The sequence below is a fragment of the Sylvia atricapilla genome, chromosome 11 (genome assembly GCF_009819655.1).
Source record: "Sylvia atricapilla isolate bSylAtr1 chromosome 11, bSylAtr1.pri, whole genome shotgun sequence".
In the NCBI taxonomy this organism is placed as follows: domain Eukaryota; kingdom Metazoa; phylum Chordata; class Aves; order Passeriformes; family Sylviidae; genus Sylvia; species Sylvia atricapilla.
Genome location: NC_089150.1, coordinates 9,053,263 through 9,075,545, shown reverse-complemented (window position 1 = coordinate 9,075,545; position 22,283 = coordinate 9,053,263). Strand labels below are relative to the sequence as shown.

The following is a 22,283-nucleotide window of genomic DNA, read 5'->3' as shown; positions in this document are numbered from 1 at the left end:
TCACAATCCGTCAAAGTGACAGATTCATTCCATCCCTAATACATAATATCTTCATTTACTGTATGCCTTACTGGAACTTTCCTTTTTTTCCTAGCACTAAGATTGAGAAAAATCACAAGCATATTTAGAAAAAGCCTTTTCTTTTCCTCCAAACCACTTCAGCAAGTCCATTTTGCCAAACATTGCGCTTCTAATGGAGGCAGGGACGCCTTAAAAGCGAAATAATTTAATTGTCCATGAGATCATAAGAAGTACAAGCGCAACTCTGCAGGGAATGCTTGAATCTGCTCTTGAAGACTTAAATTTCTAAATTAACTATCTTAGGGCTGCTAGATTGGATTCAAGGATAACAAAAGAGATGTGAAATCTACATACTAAACAAGACATTTAGATAACGTTAGGTACTAACGCTACTCCAGGTATGTACACTATAATCATGCTGACTGGTATTTGCTCAAAATCTGACCTGTTAATGCTTTCCAGTCTTTCTTTCCTTATTGAAGGTGAAATGATAACTTTGTGCAGGTTATTAAAGCCATACACAGTCATCTACATCTAAAAATATGAATGACCTGAATTTGGAGGTTTAACAGCTTAGTAATTAATATATTTTCCTATTTGGTCAATGTTTTGTAGTTAAATACATGAAATTGCTATCATACCTTCTGGTAAATGGAAGGAACATTTAATTTTACTTACAGACTGAACCTTTAGATCACCACTATGTTAGCTTGCTGGCTGAATTATTGTCTTGATATTCACTAGCAATATAAATGGCACTAGTATAGAAAACCAGTGTGTTAACACCTTATATAAGTAAAGCACTTCTTTGATAGTTGTGGTTCATTTATCAGAAGATCAGCTGTATAAATTGGAAGTAATGAATTTGCAAAGGCGTGTCAAAATTCCTTTGTGTTAACCTAACCTAAGCAAGTAAATTCTAGTCATTACATTAGATATTCACCGATCTGTGAATCAAATGGATTTGCACATTTAATAAAGTGTGTTAGGTAGGATGTACTTAGTTTTTTGCATATTTTAAACAATTAAATAATTTTTAGAAAGAAATTATATTTTACTGTTCTACCAGTTCAGGAAGCACCTGAATCTAGTGACTAGGAAGTCTTGTTGCAATCAAAGTAACTCCTTTTTCCAACACCAACAGCATCTGACTGTTCTGTACAGTTCCCAAGGCTTCAGAGTTTTCAGAAGATGGACTAAGACCTGGGTGCTGGCTTGTGGCTGGACCAAAGCAACCTGTCATCCATAAAGACTGGAAATGCCCTGGAAAAAGCCACATGGGTAAAAGGCCACAGCATCAGTTCAGCTGAGTATTGAAAGAGAGATTGTAACAGTCTGGGAACAGGGATCTTGTCCTTTCAATCTGACATAGAAGAGGTAAAATCTTCTACTGCCTATTCCCCATCTTTACATTTAAGCAAGGCCTTTGTTTGAATGGCCTAGGAATATCCAGAAAAAGTGTGTGACCAACAAAATTATTCTCAGTAAGTCCTGAAGCTTAAAAAAAAAAAAAAAAAAGAAAAAAAAAGAGAAAAGATAGACTACCTTACATTGACATGGATGTAACAGCACGTTTGAAAGTATTTGCCATGTTTTATATTTAAATCCTTAGTGCATATGCTGCCTCGTTTTCATGTTCTTAGATTCCCATACAAGGGAGAGCAATTTTTGGCTTATTTTAAAAAGCCTTAATATGTTAGCCACTTGGCTCTCCATAACCTTTGTGCAGCTAAGCTTTTTGGCATCATGATTAAAAAACCGCAACCTGTTCAATTAGATGATTCCTGTGCCATTTGCTTCTTCTGTCATGTTTTCTTTTCATGCACATTATTGCCTGACAAATGCAGCAGAACTTAGAATCACTAATTCAGATTAACAACTGGGAGATCTACTGGAAATGACTCTATTTTGTGGGTAAGTAACTGAACAAGTAAAATAAAAACCAAAGTACATTTTGTGATACATTGTTCTTGTTCACTTATTTTGACAACTCTTGTGTAATTTTATACTACTTCATAATGTAATATTGTCTGCTTTGCAGAAGTAATGGTGTTGTATGCTCTTATAATGAATCATAAGAATAAATATGCTTCTTTGTTTGAAAAACTCAATCTTTAAATGTGCTTCTTAGCTAAGTTATTCTGCTAGTCAAACCTTTGTATGGGCATACAAAGGTCTCCTGTGCCTGAATTTCACACCCTGCATGAGGGAGAGGTTCTGGTTTAGTGCAAATAAATGTTATAGCTACAATCCCTCTTTTACTGCACCATTTCCGAGGTGAGTTTAATTTTACAGAATCTCTCAATGGTATAATAACACAGCACCAGCTATTGGAATGTTTAGTTTTCATCTGGGATGGATGAGAGTACTTGAATGGTAGTCTCAAAGCTGAAGATACTTTTAATATTTGAAAGTTTACAGCTGATGTGTTTTTATGCTGGAATCACTGATATTATGCAAATTATGCAAATTTTAGATACTATGATAATGGCAATATATATGATAATGATAGGTTCTAAAAAAAGACTTCTCTAGAAGAAAATTTCTAAGAAAGAGGAAGAAATAATTTATTCCCTAAAACCAACAGAATGGTCAGAATGCACAGAAAGAGATGTTCATTATATTTACACATAATTTATATTTATAACTAACATACTTAAATTTTACCAGTCAGCAACTTTGAATATAATTAGAAGATACTTTTAGTTAAAGGTACATGTTCATGCATTTCATGATTCATTACCTGAAGTGCTATGCATGTATATCATTACAAAACCACAAAAATCGCATTGTTTGATAAAATAGCAACTGAGGATTTGGGTTCCATTTTTTTCCTTAAGGTAAACCCAACAACTTTATTTAAGTTACTGTCCTCCTCAAACACACCACTCTCCATATCAGTGAAACATTTTGTGCTGACAAATCTCCAGTCTATAACATTTACTATAAAAGGAATGAAAATGTTATTTACTTTTCTTTGTGTCTATTGTGTTGTTTAGTTTTTCGGGTTTTCTTGATTGTTGAGGAAAGAATAATGATGACAGCCCAATCAGTCTGACTTAACAAATGTAGGTTACAATGACAAGACAACCTGCTTAAGTCAGCTCATACCAAGCCCAGATGAAGGGAGGTCAGTGGACTCCTAATCATTTGTCAGAGGCTGTGAGCCTTATCAGCTGATTTTAGATAGAAGAAACTGAAAAAGAAACATCTGGGTAAAACCTAATTGAAAATTTGGCCATGCACATTTGGCAAGAAATTATTTAAGTAAAATATACTTTTTGTAAAAACATACTCAATTAAATGTTATGTTGAAATATTTGTGCCCTACTTCAGTGCAGTTTCTGGGGAACAACTGTTTGATCAAGAAGAACAAATTCCATTTGGTAGTTTGGGAAGAGTGGAGTAGGATGCCAAGACAGGATCTAGTGAGGCAATGTTTATAAAGACAGGGTTTTTCTAGTAAGTTGAAACCTTTCTCTAAGGCAAAAAAATGTCTTTTATCAGAAATAAATTTTCTGGAGAGCATCTGCAGAAGTTTATAAAAGTCAATTAATTATGTTCAAGTGATCTTTTTCAGAGAGCAGCTCTGCATATCACAGTTCAGTATGGCTGAAATTCTAGAACACTTACAATCTTCCTGGATTTCCTTTAGTGGAGCTTCCAAACCTGCTATGACACAAATAATCTGGAGGACAAAATCTTACTAAGGAGATGCTGGTTATACAGCAAAATGGAGTCCTTGCACTGGAGGAAGAAGCAACACAGACAGTTACAGCTCCCACTTTGCAGAGAGGAAAGCAATTCCTGAGTTCCGCCAGCAGCACACTGGCTGTGGGAATTGCTCGGCCAGGGCCAGAACACTGCACATCACCTCACGCTTCTGGCCCTGTAGCCTCTGCACTCAGCTGTCTCCTTTCATTAACTGCTTCTCTGCCTTGCAGAGCAGCACCAGGTGGGGTGATTTGTACGGCAGGAGCAATATTCTTGGCAGACTTATGACCTTTACCCAGCGGAACCAATGGACAATGAGTCAAGCTGAGTCTTTTTATTGACTGAATTTCCATTACCTTCACAGGCTTTCTTTCCTGGCTTGTCCTTTTATCTTATTATGGACAGAACCTACATTTACTGGACAATAGTTTCCACATTGGTTTCTTTTCATTTCCCAGAAAATACTACACTTTTAAAAATTACTCGAGACCTGTTCCTTACCCCTCTTTACAACAAACTAGTTGTTCATTCAGTAAATGCACCATGTAACTGTCTTTATACCACAGCATTTACACCCACACACCTAAAGGGGCTGTATTTCAAATATTCTGTGTGTTCCCTACAATGCTATAGTGTGCTTACAAAGCTTTAGACGTTTTCTAGTTGCTTATACAGGTTTTATTAAAATAGCCTTTAAAAACAGTTTAGGAACTAAGTTATAGAATTACTATTAATTCTATTTCTCCCTTATTTAGGTACACATTCTCTGTGAAAAACATCACTGTTTCCCATTATAAATGAAAGGTAACAATGTGAATAATGGTATTCAAGTCGCATCATCTACAGTTTTTATATCATGATGCAAACTGACCTCATGAATTTGTCATCTTCTGTATTTACAGCCCAATAATGCTTTTCTGGCAGTTCACAAGGGTTACTGAATTTACGAGGCACTTGCAAGTCAGGTATTTTATGAATACCACCTGCATTTCTCGAAAATAATTTCTAGGGAAATTTAAGTCTACTGTGTGTACTGGATTAAAATAGCGTAAGAACTAAGTCATAAATTATACTACTTTGTTTTAAATTTTATTATATGGAAATACAAGTTTCCATTGTTGATCATATTAACATGATATGATGAAACATTTTCTTTTTACAGATAATGGTGTTTATTTGTTTATTTCAGTATATAAAATGTATCAAGTACCAAACTGCTTTAGCACATACATAAAAATAACTTAATAAAACCTGACTTAACCAATGTATGGGCAAAAAGAAGACAAACGATGTAGCTTGCACTAAAATATAGGCAGGTATAATGTCATCAGAACTATAAAATCAACTTTGGAATCAAGAGTCCAAAATTCTGTCTCAAGGTACCTCCTGTGGTACTCTGTGAACTAATAATAGTCAATTATCTGATAATAGTCAATTATCTCTGTCCACTTCATCCATTCAACAACTCATAAGGAGGTGGTTCCTTAGACAACCATCACCCAAGGCAGAGAGATCTTCTAGACAAACAAAAGTGCCTTGACTTAAATGTGAAAGGGAACAGGAATCCAGGATTATTCTTTAACTCCAGTAATATATTTGGAATATACGGCTGTGTCTTGCAATAACTGAGGCATCTGGGTGAACTTGCACAGAAAGTTTCAGATTGTTCACTTTGTAAAATCTAATCAGAAGATTTTGAATCCATAAAAATATGGATAGCAAGTGAGACAAGTGGCAGAAAACATCTGTGTAGGGAGAAACATATTATCCTGCACAACTGCCTGACAGCAAGCTCTCATAAAACATTTCAGACTGTTGGTAAAATGTAAAGAAGTTGTAACTAAAATGTCCTCTCCTCCAATTCCTGTCCCCCACCACACATACATTATCCAATTAAAACCTGGACAAGCAAAATCCACATTAATGGCACCAAGTGAAAGTGAAATAGGACTGCTTTTAAAAATTAGTACACTTCTTGTTCAGGCAGTTAAAAAATTGACAAAATGATGTTAGGGTTTCATAGGTACAAAGCAGGTCTGAAACTGCATAATTAATCTTGATTATCTCAACAGTCTCAATGTGATTAATTTTTCTTAACCACCTTCTCCCTTGTCATCTCACCTTACATTAAAGTCACAGGGATTTTGTTGCTGATTCTAAACAAAACAGATCAAGCTAAAAACCTGACAAGACAAAATATGCTGTAGACAGGATCCCTTTCCTCTATCCCAGAGTGTTGTAACTTCCTCTCCTAACTGGGCTAGCTACTGAAAAGAATCCCTTTCTTAATAAGTAGCATTAAAATCTTTTGGAACAAATCGATTCCCTGACACCTACAGTCACATACAGAATTCCAGTTCTAAGCCTTCAAAGCAGAGAGGGAGAAAGAAATAGATGAGAGTGTATGTATGTGAGATGAGGACGATTTGCTGAATCACACATCAAAGCAGATGTAGGAGCAAGGCCTGTGTCAGATACTTTGAATACACAGTGTTACATCCAAAACATGCAGAATTCAGTTCTCTGTTCCCAGACAGCTCAGACATACTGTAGACAATGACTAAAATGAGCAATAAAGCCCTCTGAGAGGAGGTTGCATTGAAAAGAGATTGAAGATTAAATCAAAGAGTGTCACATTTAATATTCAGAACACTCTAACTGAATCCTTACTGCCTGGGCTATAAATGGAATCTTACCGTGGATTGGAATGAGAAAGTGGGCTCATTTCTTTTTGATAGTGATGCTCCCGACTGACAGGCTGTGGAAAACAAAAATAATAGATTGTTTAGAAGTATGGCAGAGATCTGGTATGAGCATATACATTTGCAGCTTCTGACATTAGAATTTTACAGTCTTTTATTTAATCTGTGAAATTAAAAATGGATATTCTGGTCCTAACTGTACAGAAGTACGATTTTAAACATGATTCTTGTCTGGGTGGAAATACATATGGATTAAAGAGTCAATCACACAGTTACTTCTCTGCTGCCTGTGAGAGTGTTGGGACAGTCAGAAACTTCAGAGATGGAGAGTGGTGAAGTCTTGTCTGACAGAAGAGACTGGGTTGAACATATGTATGAAGCATGAGGAAGGAACTCTTGGTAGCATCTTTGCAAAAAGAACCATTTTTTAGAGTAGAAAACACCAAGGGAGAGGTAAGAGGGCTGACAGAACAGGTTAGAAGCAGCAATAAAAGTAATTTTAGGAGTCCCAAATGAAGGTTATTGAAGCACATATGATTCTCCATGGCAGTGCAGCTTTGGAGCCTGGATTAAGCTGTTCATGAATAGCTAACAGTGGACTATATGAATATTCATACAAAATATGATAATTTTCCAATCAAATCTTACCTACCCATTGTAAGTACATGCCCCAAAAGTTTCAAACTACGTTTATGGCATTAAAAAGGGTTATTTGCAAGAAAGATCAATATTCATAAACTTATGTAAAAATTCAAGAATTCTAAAATCCACAAATACATTTTCTCCCAGAAAATACATTTCTCTACCAGAAGAGATTCTCCCTGCCATTATCACACACCTCAAAAGCAGTTCTAAGCAAATTATTGAAGAAAATGCAAAAGAGAAAACAGAAGCATACATTAACAATACTTGTACAATTTAGTACATTAAATGCTAAAATAATAAAAAGTGTTATTAAATGATTTTTTAAAACAAAAATCAAAATAAAAACGAGTATGTCCTCATGGTTTCAGAAAATGGAAAGGGATGTTGTAAAATGTATGTTCAGGATGAATGATATCCTAATTACTACCAGATATGACTCACTGCCTGGTGCTGGATAAGTGCAATTCCCAGATGATAGCTAGTGGAAGATGAGGACAAAACAGAGAGTGAATTAGTCAGTCTATGAACCAGAATATATGTCTAAATAATTTTTAGTCTCATTTCATAGTAAAGAATACTCTCTCTCAGTTTTGCAATTTGACTTGATGTGAACAGATCCCTCCAGGGGTTGTCAAACTGAGCTCACAGTTGGCATAATTCTGGGTTTAAATAACACTCTCTTGTCTGTCAGACTTCAGTTCTGCCAGACTATTTTTGTGTTAACTGACTTTTTTTTCTGAAAACTCACAAAGGAGACCAGAAGACCTTTCACGAATTAGGTATGAACCGGGAAGTACTCTTTCAAATACTTTTCAGATCAAGACTTATGTGACTGAATTTATATTTAGGAAGTTGCTTGTGGAACAAGTAATCTTTCTTCTCTGTGAGAACTTTTTACTTGAAAGACACGTATTAGTGGTGGCATAATTTAGATTCTGCTAATGCAACATTATATCACTATTATACTACTACAAGCTTCCAGGATATATTAGTAAGCAATTAGGAGAATCTTCCTTCTTTGGATTTCTAACTGAGAAACAGGGACCATATGCAGTAAGATACCCTGAATTCTTGTATAGATGGTCTTTCTCCAGAATGTTTGTGTTGTATCTAAATTGGTGTCTGAAGTGTGGAAACAACTATCCAAGAAGCTGAATGGGCCAATTCTCTGACAGGGCATGAAAGTCTTACCAGATCTCTAGAATAAAGCAAGGCATTTAAACAGAAATGTTTTGTAAGCTTTGCAAATTTTCTTGGATAATGTATATATGTGTGGGTATAAACTTCACATTAAATTCTGCAATATATAGAACTCTGTCTTGCATAGTACTGCAAATCTAGCATGGATTTTGATAGGTCCTAAGATTTAAGAAAACATTCAGGTAAGATATGGTCAAATAAAATATTTTAAAATATTTAGCTCTACATACACATATTCTTGAATTGAAATTCTGCCCCACACACATTTTACAAGGGTTTACAATTCTCCTTCAAAGTAAACTCACTTTAAAGTAGAAGTTTTTCACATTTATAACTGAGCCTATGCTTGGTAGTGTATAATATTCAAAGTGATTTTATTCCTTTTTGGCTGTCGTAGTTTACAGCAGCAGCTAAACCACTTACATTTCAACATTTTCTCCTGACAGCATTTATTCAGTTCTTGGTAAACTATCATAGAGTATAAACCCACAATTTTAGTATCTCTGTTTTGTAGTTGTTTAAGGACATCTGTTCTAACTGCAACTCAGTAATATGATTGATCTATGTGCCTTTACATTCAAAAGGGTTTCTCAGATTCATTAAAGTCAGTAACATGACACTTTTCAATGACTCTGGAAATCAGGCTAAAAATGGTTAAGTGATGAAAAAAATTAAATTCACATAGAATGTGGTTTATATATAGAATATTACTTTGATACATAAATTCACTATCTAACATGATTATACCCTGCCCTGCCTTGAAAAACATCAAAGGTATTTCAAAATTAAAGATACACAAAAAGCTGCCTTCTGGTGGTGCTGTTGCCATAGATTCCACCTAAAGAACACAAATGTATAAAATGAAGAAAATTTTTGTAAGAAAATACTCCTTATTTATCTTTGAAAAACATAAAAGAAAGCAATTGATACTACTAATTTAAAGAATCAGAAAGATACAACCTGGAAACACATGTAAGCATGAAAGTTTAATCATGACAAGAATTTCAAGCTGTCCTTAATTTCCCAAATTCCAACATGAGGATAATTTCTATTTCTTTTCTATACACTGCACTGTTAAAATAATTTTCCTATGCAACTGGAAGATGCCTACACACATCTATCTATCTATCTATCTATCTATCTAAACTTTTCTGCAGTTTGTACATCTAATTTTGGAAGGATTGAGTGTTTGAAAATTCTCTTAAATGATGGTGGTACTAAAGATCAGGGACATAAAAACAAATCTGCTTTTATTCTACACGTATAGTTTTTACATAATAAATATATATAAGAATAAACATACATATAAGGAACGCTTCTTTATAAAAACAGGAAGCTGAAGAAATTATGAGTTTACTAGTACTGGGGGATGAAGAGCTAGACCTAGAGCTAGTGGAGAGGTGAAGAGCAATTCAGACCAGAATTCCAGTTGCATCCTGCGCTGCATCCAAAGGAAGCATGGGCAGCAGGTTCAGGGAGGGAATTCTGCCCCTCTACTCTGCCCCTCTGCACCTGGGGTACTGTGTCCAGCTCTTGGGCTGTCAGCACAGGAGAGACCTGCTGAAGTGAGTCCAGAGCGGGGCTGACAAAGTTATCAGAGGACTGGAAGACCTCTCCTATGGAGACAGGCTGAGAGAGTTGGGGTTTTCAGCATGGAGAAAAGAATACTCTGGCAAGATTTAACTGCAGCCCTTCAGTACCTAAAGGAGGCTTTACAGGAAAGATGGGGATAGAGTTTCCAGCAGGGCCTGTTGTGCTAGGACAAAGGGCACCAGTTTTAAACTAAAAGAGGGTAGATTTAGACTAGATGTTAGGAAGAATTTTTTACAATGCAGGTGGTGAGGCACTGGAACAGGTTGTCCAGAGGAGCTGTGACTGCCCATCCCTACAAATATTTAAGGCCAGGTTGGATGGGGACCTGAACAACTGGGTCTAGTGGAAGGTGTCCTTGCCCAGTGGTAGGAGGGATAGATTAGATGCACTTTAAAGGTCCCTTCCAACCAAAAATATTCTATAATTCCATTATTTTAGGTCTTACAGAAAAAGAATGCATGACTTACGACTTTTTCATGTCAGCTAACAATTTGAATACTGGCACAGCATTGCTACTCTCAAGTCTTCTGAAATGTTGTAAGCATATCAAAATATACTGACATTTAACACCAGCAATCCAACAATTCCCCCAAGTACTCTTTTAAAAGCTTTTGTGTTAAAAGAATGTGGGGTGATTAAACAATCACCTCCATTAACAAATGTTAACAGCCTTCTTAGATACCAAAGGTCTACAAAGTGAATTATCACTCTCACACAGATACTCTGCATTTTTTCAAATGTTGGGACAGAATTACATCAAGTAGTGCTAAACACACGAGTTCATACTCAAAAAACTTCCATCATATCTATGAATAGCTGGTGCTCTGGCCGATATCTCAGCAAGGAAAATATGAAGTGAAACAGGAGATTCTGGGGACTGACCAGCACAGTACTGGTACAGTGTTGTTCTCCATATAAAGGCTCAGGTAAATGGGTACATGGAAAGCTGAAATTTTTTTTGGTTTTGTGAGGGACTAAGCAGTTAGTCTTTTTCTCAGAGAGATTAGGTTTCTTTCCTAAGTTATCCCTCCTTGGAAATTAGGTTCTTACCATTTAATCTTAAACCCCTAATGTCCACTTTGCAAAATGTAGAGGAGAATCTCAACAAGGCTGAATGCATAAGGCACAGCAAACTCTTCAGTCAGCTGAATGAAAAGTGAAGAACTTTCTCAAAGACAAAATCTTGCCTTTTATGCTTGATTATGTAGAGAAAGATGGCCATAAAGGAATGTTATGAAAAACTACAACTATATTAAATTGTAATTTATATTACTAACCTATTTTATTTAAACAATATTTTAGATTGAAGCTACAGAAATTGATCAAGGCAGTAAGATCAAAGAATAGTCTGCAATCACATTGTGCTTCACTGAATACTACAGCAGTACATTTTACTTTAACAGTTCATTTTGTTTTAGTCATGTAATTTGTATTAACAAAACCTGATGTGTCTAAATATTCTTATCAATTTCCTTATAATTAAACTACTAAAAAATTAATGATACTGCTATTCTCTATATTTAATTGAGTTCCATTTGTCTGGTCTTGCAGATTTGTGCCATGTTTTGAGCCTATTTAATGAGTATGGAGAAAACACATTGGAAATATTAAGTTAACAAAATGTGTAATTGAGATGTATATCAAATAGTTAATACCATCTAACGTTTCTCTGATGTCCTGGAAAATATTACTCTGTAAATCAAGTTCTTATTTGTACAATTACCCACTTATCAGCACATTTCTTCTCATTTGAAACCTTCATTTAACAGGGCACTCCAAAGTTCCAGCACTGTGTTGATCATTCACTATGGGAAGTTGCTGCTACAGGCCTCTATTTGGACCCTGTAGAACCTTGAAGGTAATTTGCACCTAATATTTTAGAGCAATTACTCTGCCAAAGTTGATATTGGGGCAACACAGGTGTGTTTACTTTTCTAATGTTAGATTTGCCTCAGAGTTGTGCTGTGTGCTTTACCGTAAGCTGCATTCATTGTTTATTATTGCTTCAACTGCAATAAAATAACAGCTATATTGCTGATATATAAATGGAGTATGAGGTTATTCAGTTTTACAGCAGCTCCTGCTAGCACCTTTATATAGTTCCTGAAATGCTCTTCTGTGCTTTCATACATTTAATACTTTTTGGTAGACTACAACAAATACTCTGCTTCTTACAGCAGGACTGTCACATAGTGCAGCTGTGTGTGATTTTGTACCACTTTGTGCCAGGACAAATAATGATCCAAGGTGTAAAATACATAATGATCATATACTAAGTGCTCAGAACTACTGCAGCTTTTTGTTGCTTCCTCCTGCTTTAGTTCTTTAAACATTTAGCTTTTTAGTGATGAGACTTTATCATTGTAAGAAACAATTGTTTTCCATTACTCACACTTTAATGCAGCTGCTGACTGGTATATCTGCATTTCTCTAATTTTGGAACTACTTTTAAGTACTCTATCACACACCTGCAGGGTGTCAGCCACTATTGTGATGAACTGTACAGCCTACATGATTATTCAGGATTCTAGGAAGGAATATACATAATAGATTTGCTCTTTATCCATGGTGGTACTACAGAACATGCTGGAAGTGTGTGTGTCTTGGTTAAATGTTTTACTTGATTAGTTCTAAGAGCCTTTGGCAATGGTATCTTAAATTTCTACTCTACTCAAAAAAAATTTAGTATTCAAGACCCCTGAGAAAATACCGTGAGTTAAGACTTACTGGTGGGAAACAAGAGTCCCAGGTTGCTGTATGATCATCACTGCTTATACTTCTGTTGCCATTGCAGCAATCGATCTGTGAGGCGCTCAGCCCATGGGAGACCCCAGCATCCCATAATTCTTCATTCTGTTGTCTCTTCATGCTGACCAGCATCTGCAGTTCAGATGAACTCAGTCTATTTGACTGGTACTTTTTCCTGTCATACTCCTGTGAAATAAAATGGAAAAGTCAACAATATAGACAGGATCACTGAACAGAAGAGATGAATGAATCCCAGAAAGAACTTGGAGAATCTCTCAGAGAATCTTCAAAAAGCTTCAACACTGAAAAAGAAACAAAATATTTATTATAAAAGAATAGTTTGCAGATTTCTGTTCAGCTATGGAGATCACGCATATTTCCACACAATCACAGGAAGGAGAACACCACAAGCACTGTAATGAACTGCACTTTTGACCCAGGATATTTGGTGAAGTTGCTGTCCCACTGCAATTAAATACAGAAGATAAAACCAGGCTTTAAGAAGTTCAAAAATCCACCAGCTATTAAATGCTTATCTTGAATTAGAGCCAATCCCATGGTTACTACAGTATCATCAACACCATTGAAGTAACATTTAGTTATTGGTCAAGCACAGCATGAAATTTCTCTGGAAAGCCAAGTCAACACTAAATTTCAAAGATTATTCTGGCGGTTTACTAGAGCATGAATTTTCAAGTAAACTTCAATGTCTTTTAATTTTTCTTTAAAGCCACTGGTGGAATTGTTAATATAATTGTTATACCAAACTTGACCCGCAGGCCAAAAGCTGCAAACACATACTAACCATTTTGCAGTTGGTACTTAAATCTCACTCCAAACCTTAAAATAAGATTGTTTAAAGTCACCCAACCTGCCATTGGCACTATCTTTGTTTAAAGAATTCCTTCTTTAAGAAAAGCTTTTCCCTTTTTCAAGGGTCCACATAAATTGCTTTCTCAAAAAGGAACAAGTCTAATACTTTAGACATTTAGTTTTGGCTCTAAATGTAAGTACAAAGCATTTCTGCTTGAAAAGTGAATCCAGGCAGTGATCAGGATCTGAATGGATTTAGATCACTGGAATATTGGCCAGTGGGCTGTGAGGCAATATTGCAAAAAGGGTCAGAGCTTTGATTCTAGTGAAGAGAATGAAGCTTTTAGACCAGGAATGTTTCATATTCCTGGCAGAAGGGAGGCTCTCTCAGTCTCTTTTGCTGTGAGAGAGGGCACTGGGTAACTGAAGACCTCAAGAACACACACAAGTGTGCTATGAAATACAATGTGTAATGTTTCAGTGTGTCTTCGAGGGGTACAGAAGTCACCTTACCACCAGAATTCATAATGAAATTATAACTCCTCTTTCTTCCTATGTATATAAGATACAAGATACAAGAAGACAGACAGAAGACGATAGAAGATGCAAAGCATAAAATGACAAAAGCAGTTTGCACAGCTACCATTCCTTTTTTAGTCCTGGCTCATGAGGTCAAGATTAATTCCTGAATACTGTGGTTACTACTACCATTTTTAATCCTAAAATAATATGTCATGTTTTCTCTAGACCCTTTCTGAATGCCTGTTATTAGCTCAGTGACTATTAGTCATTTGTTCACCTCACCCAAAGCTCTCTTTGTTACAGTTGTGTAGCCTGCTTTGCTCTGATGTATCAGTATTCTACCAGATCTGCAGCTGCTGTAACTTTTATTGATCTTACTGAACATGCTGATTTCCTGTTAATTTTCCTATGTATAAACCTTCTGCAGTTATTTGATTATTATAAGAGAGGCTTTGGCTCATCTTCCTTCATATAATTGGTATGCAGTCATTAAACTGACAGAATGAACTGGTGCTCTGCAGAATAAAAGGACTAACTATTGAAAGAACTTTTTTTCTCATTCTCTTTTTAATAAAAGCATAAAAAATTGCCCAAAGTTGCTTGTCTTTTCCTTTACATCTATGAAAAAAGATGCATAGATTTTTGGAATTCTTACAGATTAATTCTGAACATCTGCTGTTCCTCCACTCCCTCCCCAGCTTATTTCAAATTTAATTCTGTTTTCTTTACCCTTAATGGTCTCACTCTGAAAATACCACACACAGGAAGGAGAAGAAATGCTATGATCATTTTTTGTCTTAAACATTCCCTACAATAAACTAATGAAGAAGAAATAGTTTGGAATATTTATTCTTCAACTTCAGATGACTACTACCAAAAAGCCTCTTAAAAATTTTATATTGTCTTTGTTGGTTTTCAAAAAGAGAATTTGAAAACTGAATTTGAAATTAACTTTGTAATTTAGGAGAATCTTTTGATATAAAAAGTTATTTTGCAATACTTGTAAATTTGTCTAAAATTAATATTTCATTTAGAAATTAAAAGCTTATCTTCTCTATTTGCATATCCTTCCCTTACAATAAAGTATTTTTATTAAGCACTTAAAACTATTGCTAGATTGATAAAACCTGTTGTTTAAAGGATTTTTTCATATATAATGACATTTGCATTCTTCTAGGCTCAAATAATTTATTCAGAATTGTTTGAATGTAGTTATACGTGTGGAAAACTTTAATTACCAGCTATCTACATGCTTGCAATATTACCCAGAGGGCTATACTTCTTTCTTAATTAAAAATATTTGAACTTAATAATGGAGAACTCTATTAAAACATGAATAAAACATTGCAAGAAACCAGATCCTTAAACCATATTAAGCAGCAGGCAAATCAATTGCAGAAGACTTGGTTAAGCACTTTTTTCCTTTACTAGTCCTCAGTATGAACACAAAAAGAAGTGTCAAAGAACTCCAAGGAAGGGCTTCCATAAGGTTTTAAGATTTGATCAAATCAAGTATAAGACCTAGATGTGCCAGATACTTTAATATTATGTTTTGTAGCAATAAAACAAAGTCCGCAGCTAATGAGTTTCTATACATTAATAACAGGATTTGTTCTTGGGAAAAAAAACAACTTACAAGCAACAAATCACATGCGCAATACATTTACAGCTACAAGTGCTGTATGGTAATAACCTTATTGTCTAAATTAGTAATTAACTATTGCAATCCACCTAGAGAGTCTACATTTAGTTGTGTTCCACGGGACAAAGTTGTTGATTGCATTAAACACTGATAATATCTTTCAGGAAAATATTACATGTATAATTTCATCTATCATGGACAAATAGGTCATAGTTATGACAAGTAATAAACATACTTGAATTGTAAGTGAAACCATTTTCTAAAACTTGAAAGTATCAGGAAACAAGGAATACATTTAATCACAGAATCACTAGGTTGGAAGAGACCTTCAAGATCATCAAGTCCAACCCATGTCCTAACACTTTAACTAAACCATGACACCGAGTGCCACATCCAGTCTTTTTTCAAACACATCCAGGGCGACTCCAACACCTCCCCGGGCAGACCATTCCAGTATTTTATCACTCTTTCCATAAAAAAAAATAAAAAAAAAAAAAATTCCTATCCAACCTATATTTCCCTTGGTGCAGCTTAAGACAGCGTCCTCTCGTTCTGTCAGTTGCTGCCTGGAGAAAGAGACCAACTCCCACCTGACTACAACCACCCTTCAGGGAGTTGTAGAGAGTGATAAGGTAACCCCTGAATCTCTTTTTCTCCAGGCTGAAAAACCCCAGCTCCCTCAGTCATTCACCAGCCTCCTTGCCTCCTCTGGAAGTGCTCAAGTGTCTCAATGTCCTTCCCAAACTGAGGGGCCAGAACTGGACACAGCACTCGAGGTGCAGCCTCAGCAGTGCCGAGTCCAGAGGAAGAATGACCTCCCTGCTCCTGCTGGCCACACCGTTCCTGATCCAGGCCAGGTGCCATTGGCCTTCTTGGCCACCAGGGCACACTGCTGGCTCATGTTCAGCTGCTGTCACCAGCACCCCCAGGTCCCTTTCTGCTTGGGCACTGTCCAGCCACACCGTCCCCTGCCTAGAGCACTGCAGGGGTTATTGTGGCCAAAACGCAGGACTAGGCACTTGGACTCATTAAACTTCATCCTACTGGACTCTGCCCACCCATCCAACTGTTCCAGGTCTCTCTGCAGAGCCCTCCTACCTTCCAACAGACTGACACACCCCCAGCTTAGTGTCATCTGCAAATTTACTAATGAAAGACTCAATACCCTCATCCATGTCATCAAAAAATACTGAACAGAGCTGGCCCCAGCACAGACCCCCGAGGGACACCACTGGTGACTGTCCCCAGCTGGATGCAGCACCGTTCCCCACCACTCTCTGGGCCCGGCCACGCAGGCAGTTCTTAACCCAGCACAGAGTGCTCCTGTCCAAGCTGTGGGCTGCAGCTTTTCCAGGAGTGGGCTGTGGGAGACACTGTCAAAGGCCTTGCTGAAGTCCAGGTACACAACATCCACAGCCTTTCCTGCATCCACCAGGGGAAAAAAAAAAAAAAAACAAACCAAAAAAACAAACCCACTTCACTAGCAGGAGGAAACCTGCAACCCTGTCTGCTTGCCCTGCCTGTGTGAACTGCCCTGCCAAGGCTCCTGTTTGCCCTGGAGCCCGACAGAGGAAAGCCTCGCCCCGCGCGGCCAAAGGGAACGAGGAGCTCACCTGCATCGCAAAGATGTAAGTAGCTACTGGAAAAAGAAAAAATAAACTCCTACAAACTATAATAGGAGGGTAAGGAAATGCAAAATATAAACAAATTTTATCATACACATTCACTGCATATTACCATGTCTAAGAAAAATAGAATCAGATTATTGGTATCAACTGGAGCTTTTCCTATCACTGAAAATTACAGAAACATTATCTTCTTTCCAAATAGAAATGAACCCATGCATTTCTTTCTTCCACATTTTCTACATCACTACTGGCAATTCTAATGTCTTTTCCAGATCATAAATACATAGAACATATGCTGCTATTAATAGGATTCCCTTTGCTTTTTAATTTTTTTTCTTTACATAGTCTTTAAAATCACCAGCCACTGATATTTCTCATGACAATAAAGTCTCAGCGCTGTTTCTGATTCTCACTCCCACTGCTGTGCTTCATTTCTCTTTCTTCCCCCTAATCTACTTCCTTCCCAAAGGAAACCAGTCTCCACAACCTTCATGGAAAAGGATGTTCTGTTTTTATCAGGTAAAGCACAGGGCCTTTAACAATCCAATAAACTACCTGCAGGATGCAGGAAGATATTTCCAGAAGCCCCAGTCTGAGAGACAACCCCACAGCACTGAGAGACATACAAAACCCAGCCCTTGCATCAGTACTAAAAGAGACTCATTTCACAAAAAGCACTGAAGTATCTGTGGCAGAGCAGGATAAGCATTTCCCCATCAAGGACACATGGAAAAGCCGAACACATGCTTTCCCTAGAAACTTCTTAAATCTGGTGCCCAATTCAGATTGCTCCTCCCAGCTCTGAGCCTGGATTTCCACACCCACAGTTCATTGCAGGGCTGTCCATCCTCAGCAGCCACAGCAGCCCCAGGCAAGCAGAACCTCTCAGTGGGATGGCCCTGTCCCAGCAGCAGCCATGTCCCATGGAACTCACCACTTCTGCTTCCCTTTTCACAGAGGCTGTCAAATCAGGTAACTAAAATTAATTGTATTGACAGGTCATACAAATACTACAGACTAAAATTCCCCCAGCAGAATCACAGCGCACTCCCTTTCCTACAGCAGATGAGACAAACTACACGGATACAAAAATTATAGATGTCCATTTCCTTCATGTAAATTAGGTACAGATCATATTTGAAGTCATTAAAGTTGAAAAATTTTTCCAAACAATGTATAACTACTTCAGGGAGCCCCCCCAAAAGAAAAGAATCTGTTCTTTTCGTCCCCAGAGGTGCGTAATACCCGGGGACCAATGATACAATAAGAAATTCAAGATATATCCAAGATACTAGAAAACAAAGCCCACACTTACAATAATGATCATGCAGTAGTTCAATTCAACATCCCTGGGTGAAATTATACAAAAAAAATTCACAAAATAGCAATCCCGGGACTAAGTACCATAAAACTCCTAGACCTTTAAAAGAGACACCTGCAATGGAATATGATACACAATCATGAAGTAGGAAGTGGCACGGGTAAGAATATTAATTAAAAAAAATGTTTTTTATAACAAACAGAGGAATAAGAAAGCACCAGGAATGAGACAATGCATTAAAAAAAGAAGAAAGGTACACATTTTTTCCCACAAACAGCAGTTAATGCTTGAAATTCACTGTCACACGGCAAAGGCCATATAGATGCAAAAAGGCAAACACATGAATCTGTGGAAAAAAATTCCACCACCAGTTATTCACCACAGACACCACCTTTCCTGAAGAAATGGCTGAGCTAAGGACTGCTGGAAGGAAGCCTGCAGGGCCCTGCTGCTGAGGTACCCCCGGGGGCTTTCCCTGTCCTTGCCCTGTTATGCTCTCCAGCCATCTATGGCTGACTGCTGGACAGAAGCTGCCTCGCTGCTGGCTCTCAGTCACAGAATTTATCATTGCTCAGGGCTGACACAAAGAGACCATGAAGTACCCAAATTAACACTCCTTCTGTGGTCATTCGTTAATACAGCAATTTAAAATCTGCCAATTTTCCTCTGTAACCTTTGAGCCCCAAACTATTTTCTAACTCATATATTTCCAAAATGTGAGTTGCTCAATGACACATCTTTTTATCTACAAGCCTTTGTGATTTCTGTTATATTTGGTATTATTATTTTGTGCCACAAACCCATACAAAATCAACTTTCAACAGACTGAGCACAGTAAATGCTGTTATGATGATGTCAGAATATATCTGAGTGAAAGATGTACTATTAATCACTTCATGCAAATGGGTATATCTAATACAGCTTGTCTATACAATCTAGTAATTTAATTTCAAAGTAAAAATCACTTACACAAGTCTGTGCTGTCAGACATGAATTTCCTTTTGAGACTTTCTTGAGAGATGTTTCACTGACAGATCTTTCTAATTGATCTGAAACTCCTTCATATCTTTCAGTTTCTTCAGATACATTTCTAATTACTCTAAAGGATTTGGATTTACTTCGAATTGGAGAAAGAGAAAGGATAGGCTTTAAACTTCTATGAAAGCTAATAGATTCTGTTTTTCTCATGGTGGCACTCTGTGGCTTTGACAAGATGGCCTCATCGAAGTTATATTTGCTGTGTTCCTTATTCTTCCAGTATTCATTTCTCTGTGACATCTTATTTAATGGGCTCTCTTTAAAAACTGATGAATCAGATGATCCTGGTCTACTGTGGCTGTTCTCAATGTTCTCAGTACCCTGGATGAGTTCACTGTTGTCATCCTAAATTTAGGAAACAAAGCAAGAGTAGTTGGTTCCCTCTCATCATTACACAATTCAGTTTTACATAACCTTAACACTTCAAAATCTCTCTTTAATCTCTGCTTCCTGTGTCTAGATTTATGAGGATTCCAAAAAACAGCTGCTTTTCCTGGCAAATACACCGACTATACCACAAACATATTCTTACATCTGAAGCTGATGACTCTTTTCAAAATGTCAGGGCAGATTTTGAATGCTGGTAACCTCTGACACCTGTGTCTTACCTGACAATCATAATTTCAATAGATTTTACTACAACTGCAAACCAAAACTAAGCAATGAGTCCATGACAGTGGTATCTTTCCACTGAATTATTAATATTCCATATTTTCACATTGCATCTTCAACTCAAATGTAGAAGAAATAACTCCTGCTGAGATGACTGCTCTGCTCTGGTAATCATATGGTACTGGATATTATATTCATTTCCATTTGAATACAATTTAAGAATTTTAGAGGTTAGTTTATTAATTGTATATCCATACTTCTAACAATGTCTCTGCAAAATATCCCATGAATCAAGTGTATGATGTTCACTCATACCCCATCTCAACAACAACCAGCAGGACTGAAAAGATGGAAGGAGAAATAATGCAGGAGTGCATCTAGTGTTTGCCTCAGTGTTCTTATTCTCAAGAAAGGAAGGATGAGATCAGCCTTATCCTCATCTCATCTTCATATGGCTGTTCCTCTGCCATATGTTCCCACACAGGATGTAAGGCAGTATCACCTGCAGTGTGCCTCTCACAGCTGAGGTGCAATCCTGCTGCACATGAAAGTAATCCAAGATTGTTACTGCCTTCAGTGAGTCCAAGATTACACAGCATGAAATGTATGATAATTCCTCAGTTTTATTAATGGTACACATTTTGGAAATTTATAATTTTATTTCATCAGTTATTTTGTAAAACAGGTAAATTCAGTCAAACTTGCTGTTATGCAACTCAGTTACATTTTATTTCTCTGCTGTGAGCTACAGATTCAAATTAAAAGATACAGATTTTATAGTTAAAAGTGAAATATACTAGAATGCTCATAAACGTAGGAACTTTAGCCGTTACTGTAATGACATAATGAAATTATTGCATATATTGACAATTCAGCAAATTTCTATATAGTATCAGATGATACTAGATAGATATACTAAAAAATTGTTTGTTTTCTTTCATTAATTTAATTGCTGGAAGATTTCCACATTGCAAAAGATTTAAAGTTGGTGATGCTCAGACAGGATATGCAGCAGAAATATCAATAATCAAGTGACATTCAAAAACTGGAATTCTGTAATTCTCAATTTCAATGAGCAAAACCAGTCTCCATTTGCAGTTTTAAAAGACCCAATGAAGTCTTACATACTGAAGTCTTGAGCAACCATAAAAGACTTGGATCTCACTCAAATCCATGATGCAGGCTTTCCTAAAATCTTTTCTGTAGTAATAATGTACAGTTCTGGCATCTCTCAGTTAGTATAGGGGCTGACAAGAGTTAGGTTTCTTTTGTCAACTTGTTACACAAGGTACACCTGCATTGAGTCCTGTATCTGGTTAGACACAGAAACCTGACAGAGACAAATCTACCTGTTGGTATATGGGGAAAAGATGATTTATCCTCTTTGTCTGGCTTGAAGACAGAATCTCATCCTAAGAGTTTTAGGATGAGGACTGCTTTATCAAGAGTTACATGTACAAAGCGGCCTACCTCCTCACTGCTGTCAGTTCCTTCAAAGCTATCTTTGCTTTTCTCAAGTTCTCCTTTACCGTCTAACTCCAATTCCAAAGGGAAAACATCCTTTTCTAGTGATACATTTGGAGTCTTTCCGTAAGGAGCTGATCGAGGTTCTGATGAAAATGTGAAAATCTCTTTCTTATTGCTGTGATGATCGGGTGTTTCCCTGCTGTGATGTTCAACAGAGGCATTCTGGGCTGAGGGTAAATTACAGCAGGCTGAACTTCCAATAGCTCCAAAGTGCTCCTTGCTATCCAACTGAATACTCTCAGTGAACCTCTCTGGAAACACCCATTTATCTGAAACATACAATTCCAATGCCAAATATGTAAATTGTGAGCTACTCTGATCATTATTATCTCAGAAAGTTGTACAGCAAAGTAAGTGTTTCTAATACAGAAATACTTTGCCTATCAAAGAAGAGTATGAGTGATGAGGATGCAATGAAAAAAATCATGTTGCTTTCAAAGTGCAGCAAGGTAAGAAAAAAAATTTCTAAACAGAGCTCAAAATGCATACAGGCTTTGGTATAAGACATGCAAACCTGCCATTTGCAAACCTGAAACCGTTTAGCCACCACAATTTGA

General features: G+C 36.9%; 1 protein-coding gene across 1 annotated transcript in view; it reads right to left on the bottom strand.

Moving 5' to 3' along the window:
- The window catches only part of CFAP20DC (CFAP20 domain containing), a 67,489-nt gene that overhangs the window by 12,162 nt on the left and 33,044 nt on the right, over positions 1-22,283 (bottom strand). The window contains 4 exon segments of the mRNA XM_066326518.1: positions 6,432-6,493; positions 12,603-12,809; positions 19,519-19,932; positions 21,670-21,995. Of these exon segments, the coding sequence (XP_066182615.1) occupies positions 6,432-6,493; positions 12,603-12,809; positions 19,519-19,932; positions 21,670-21,995 (1,009 nt within the window).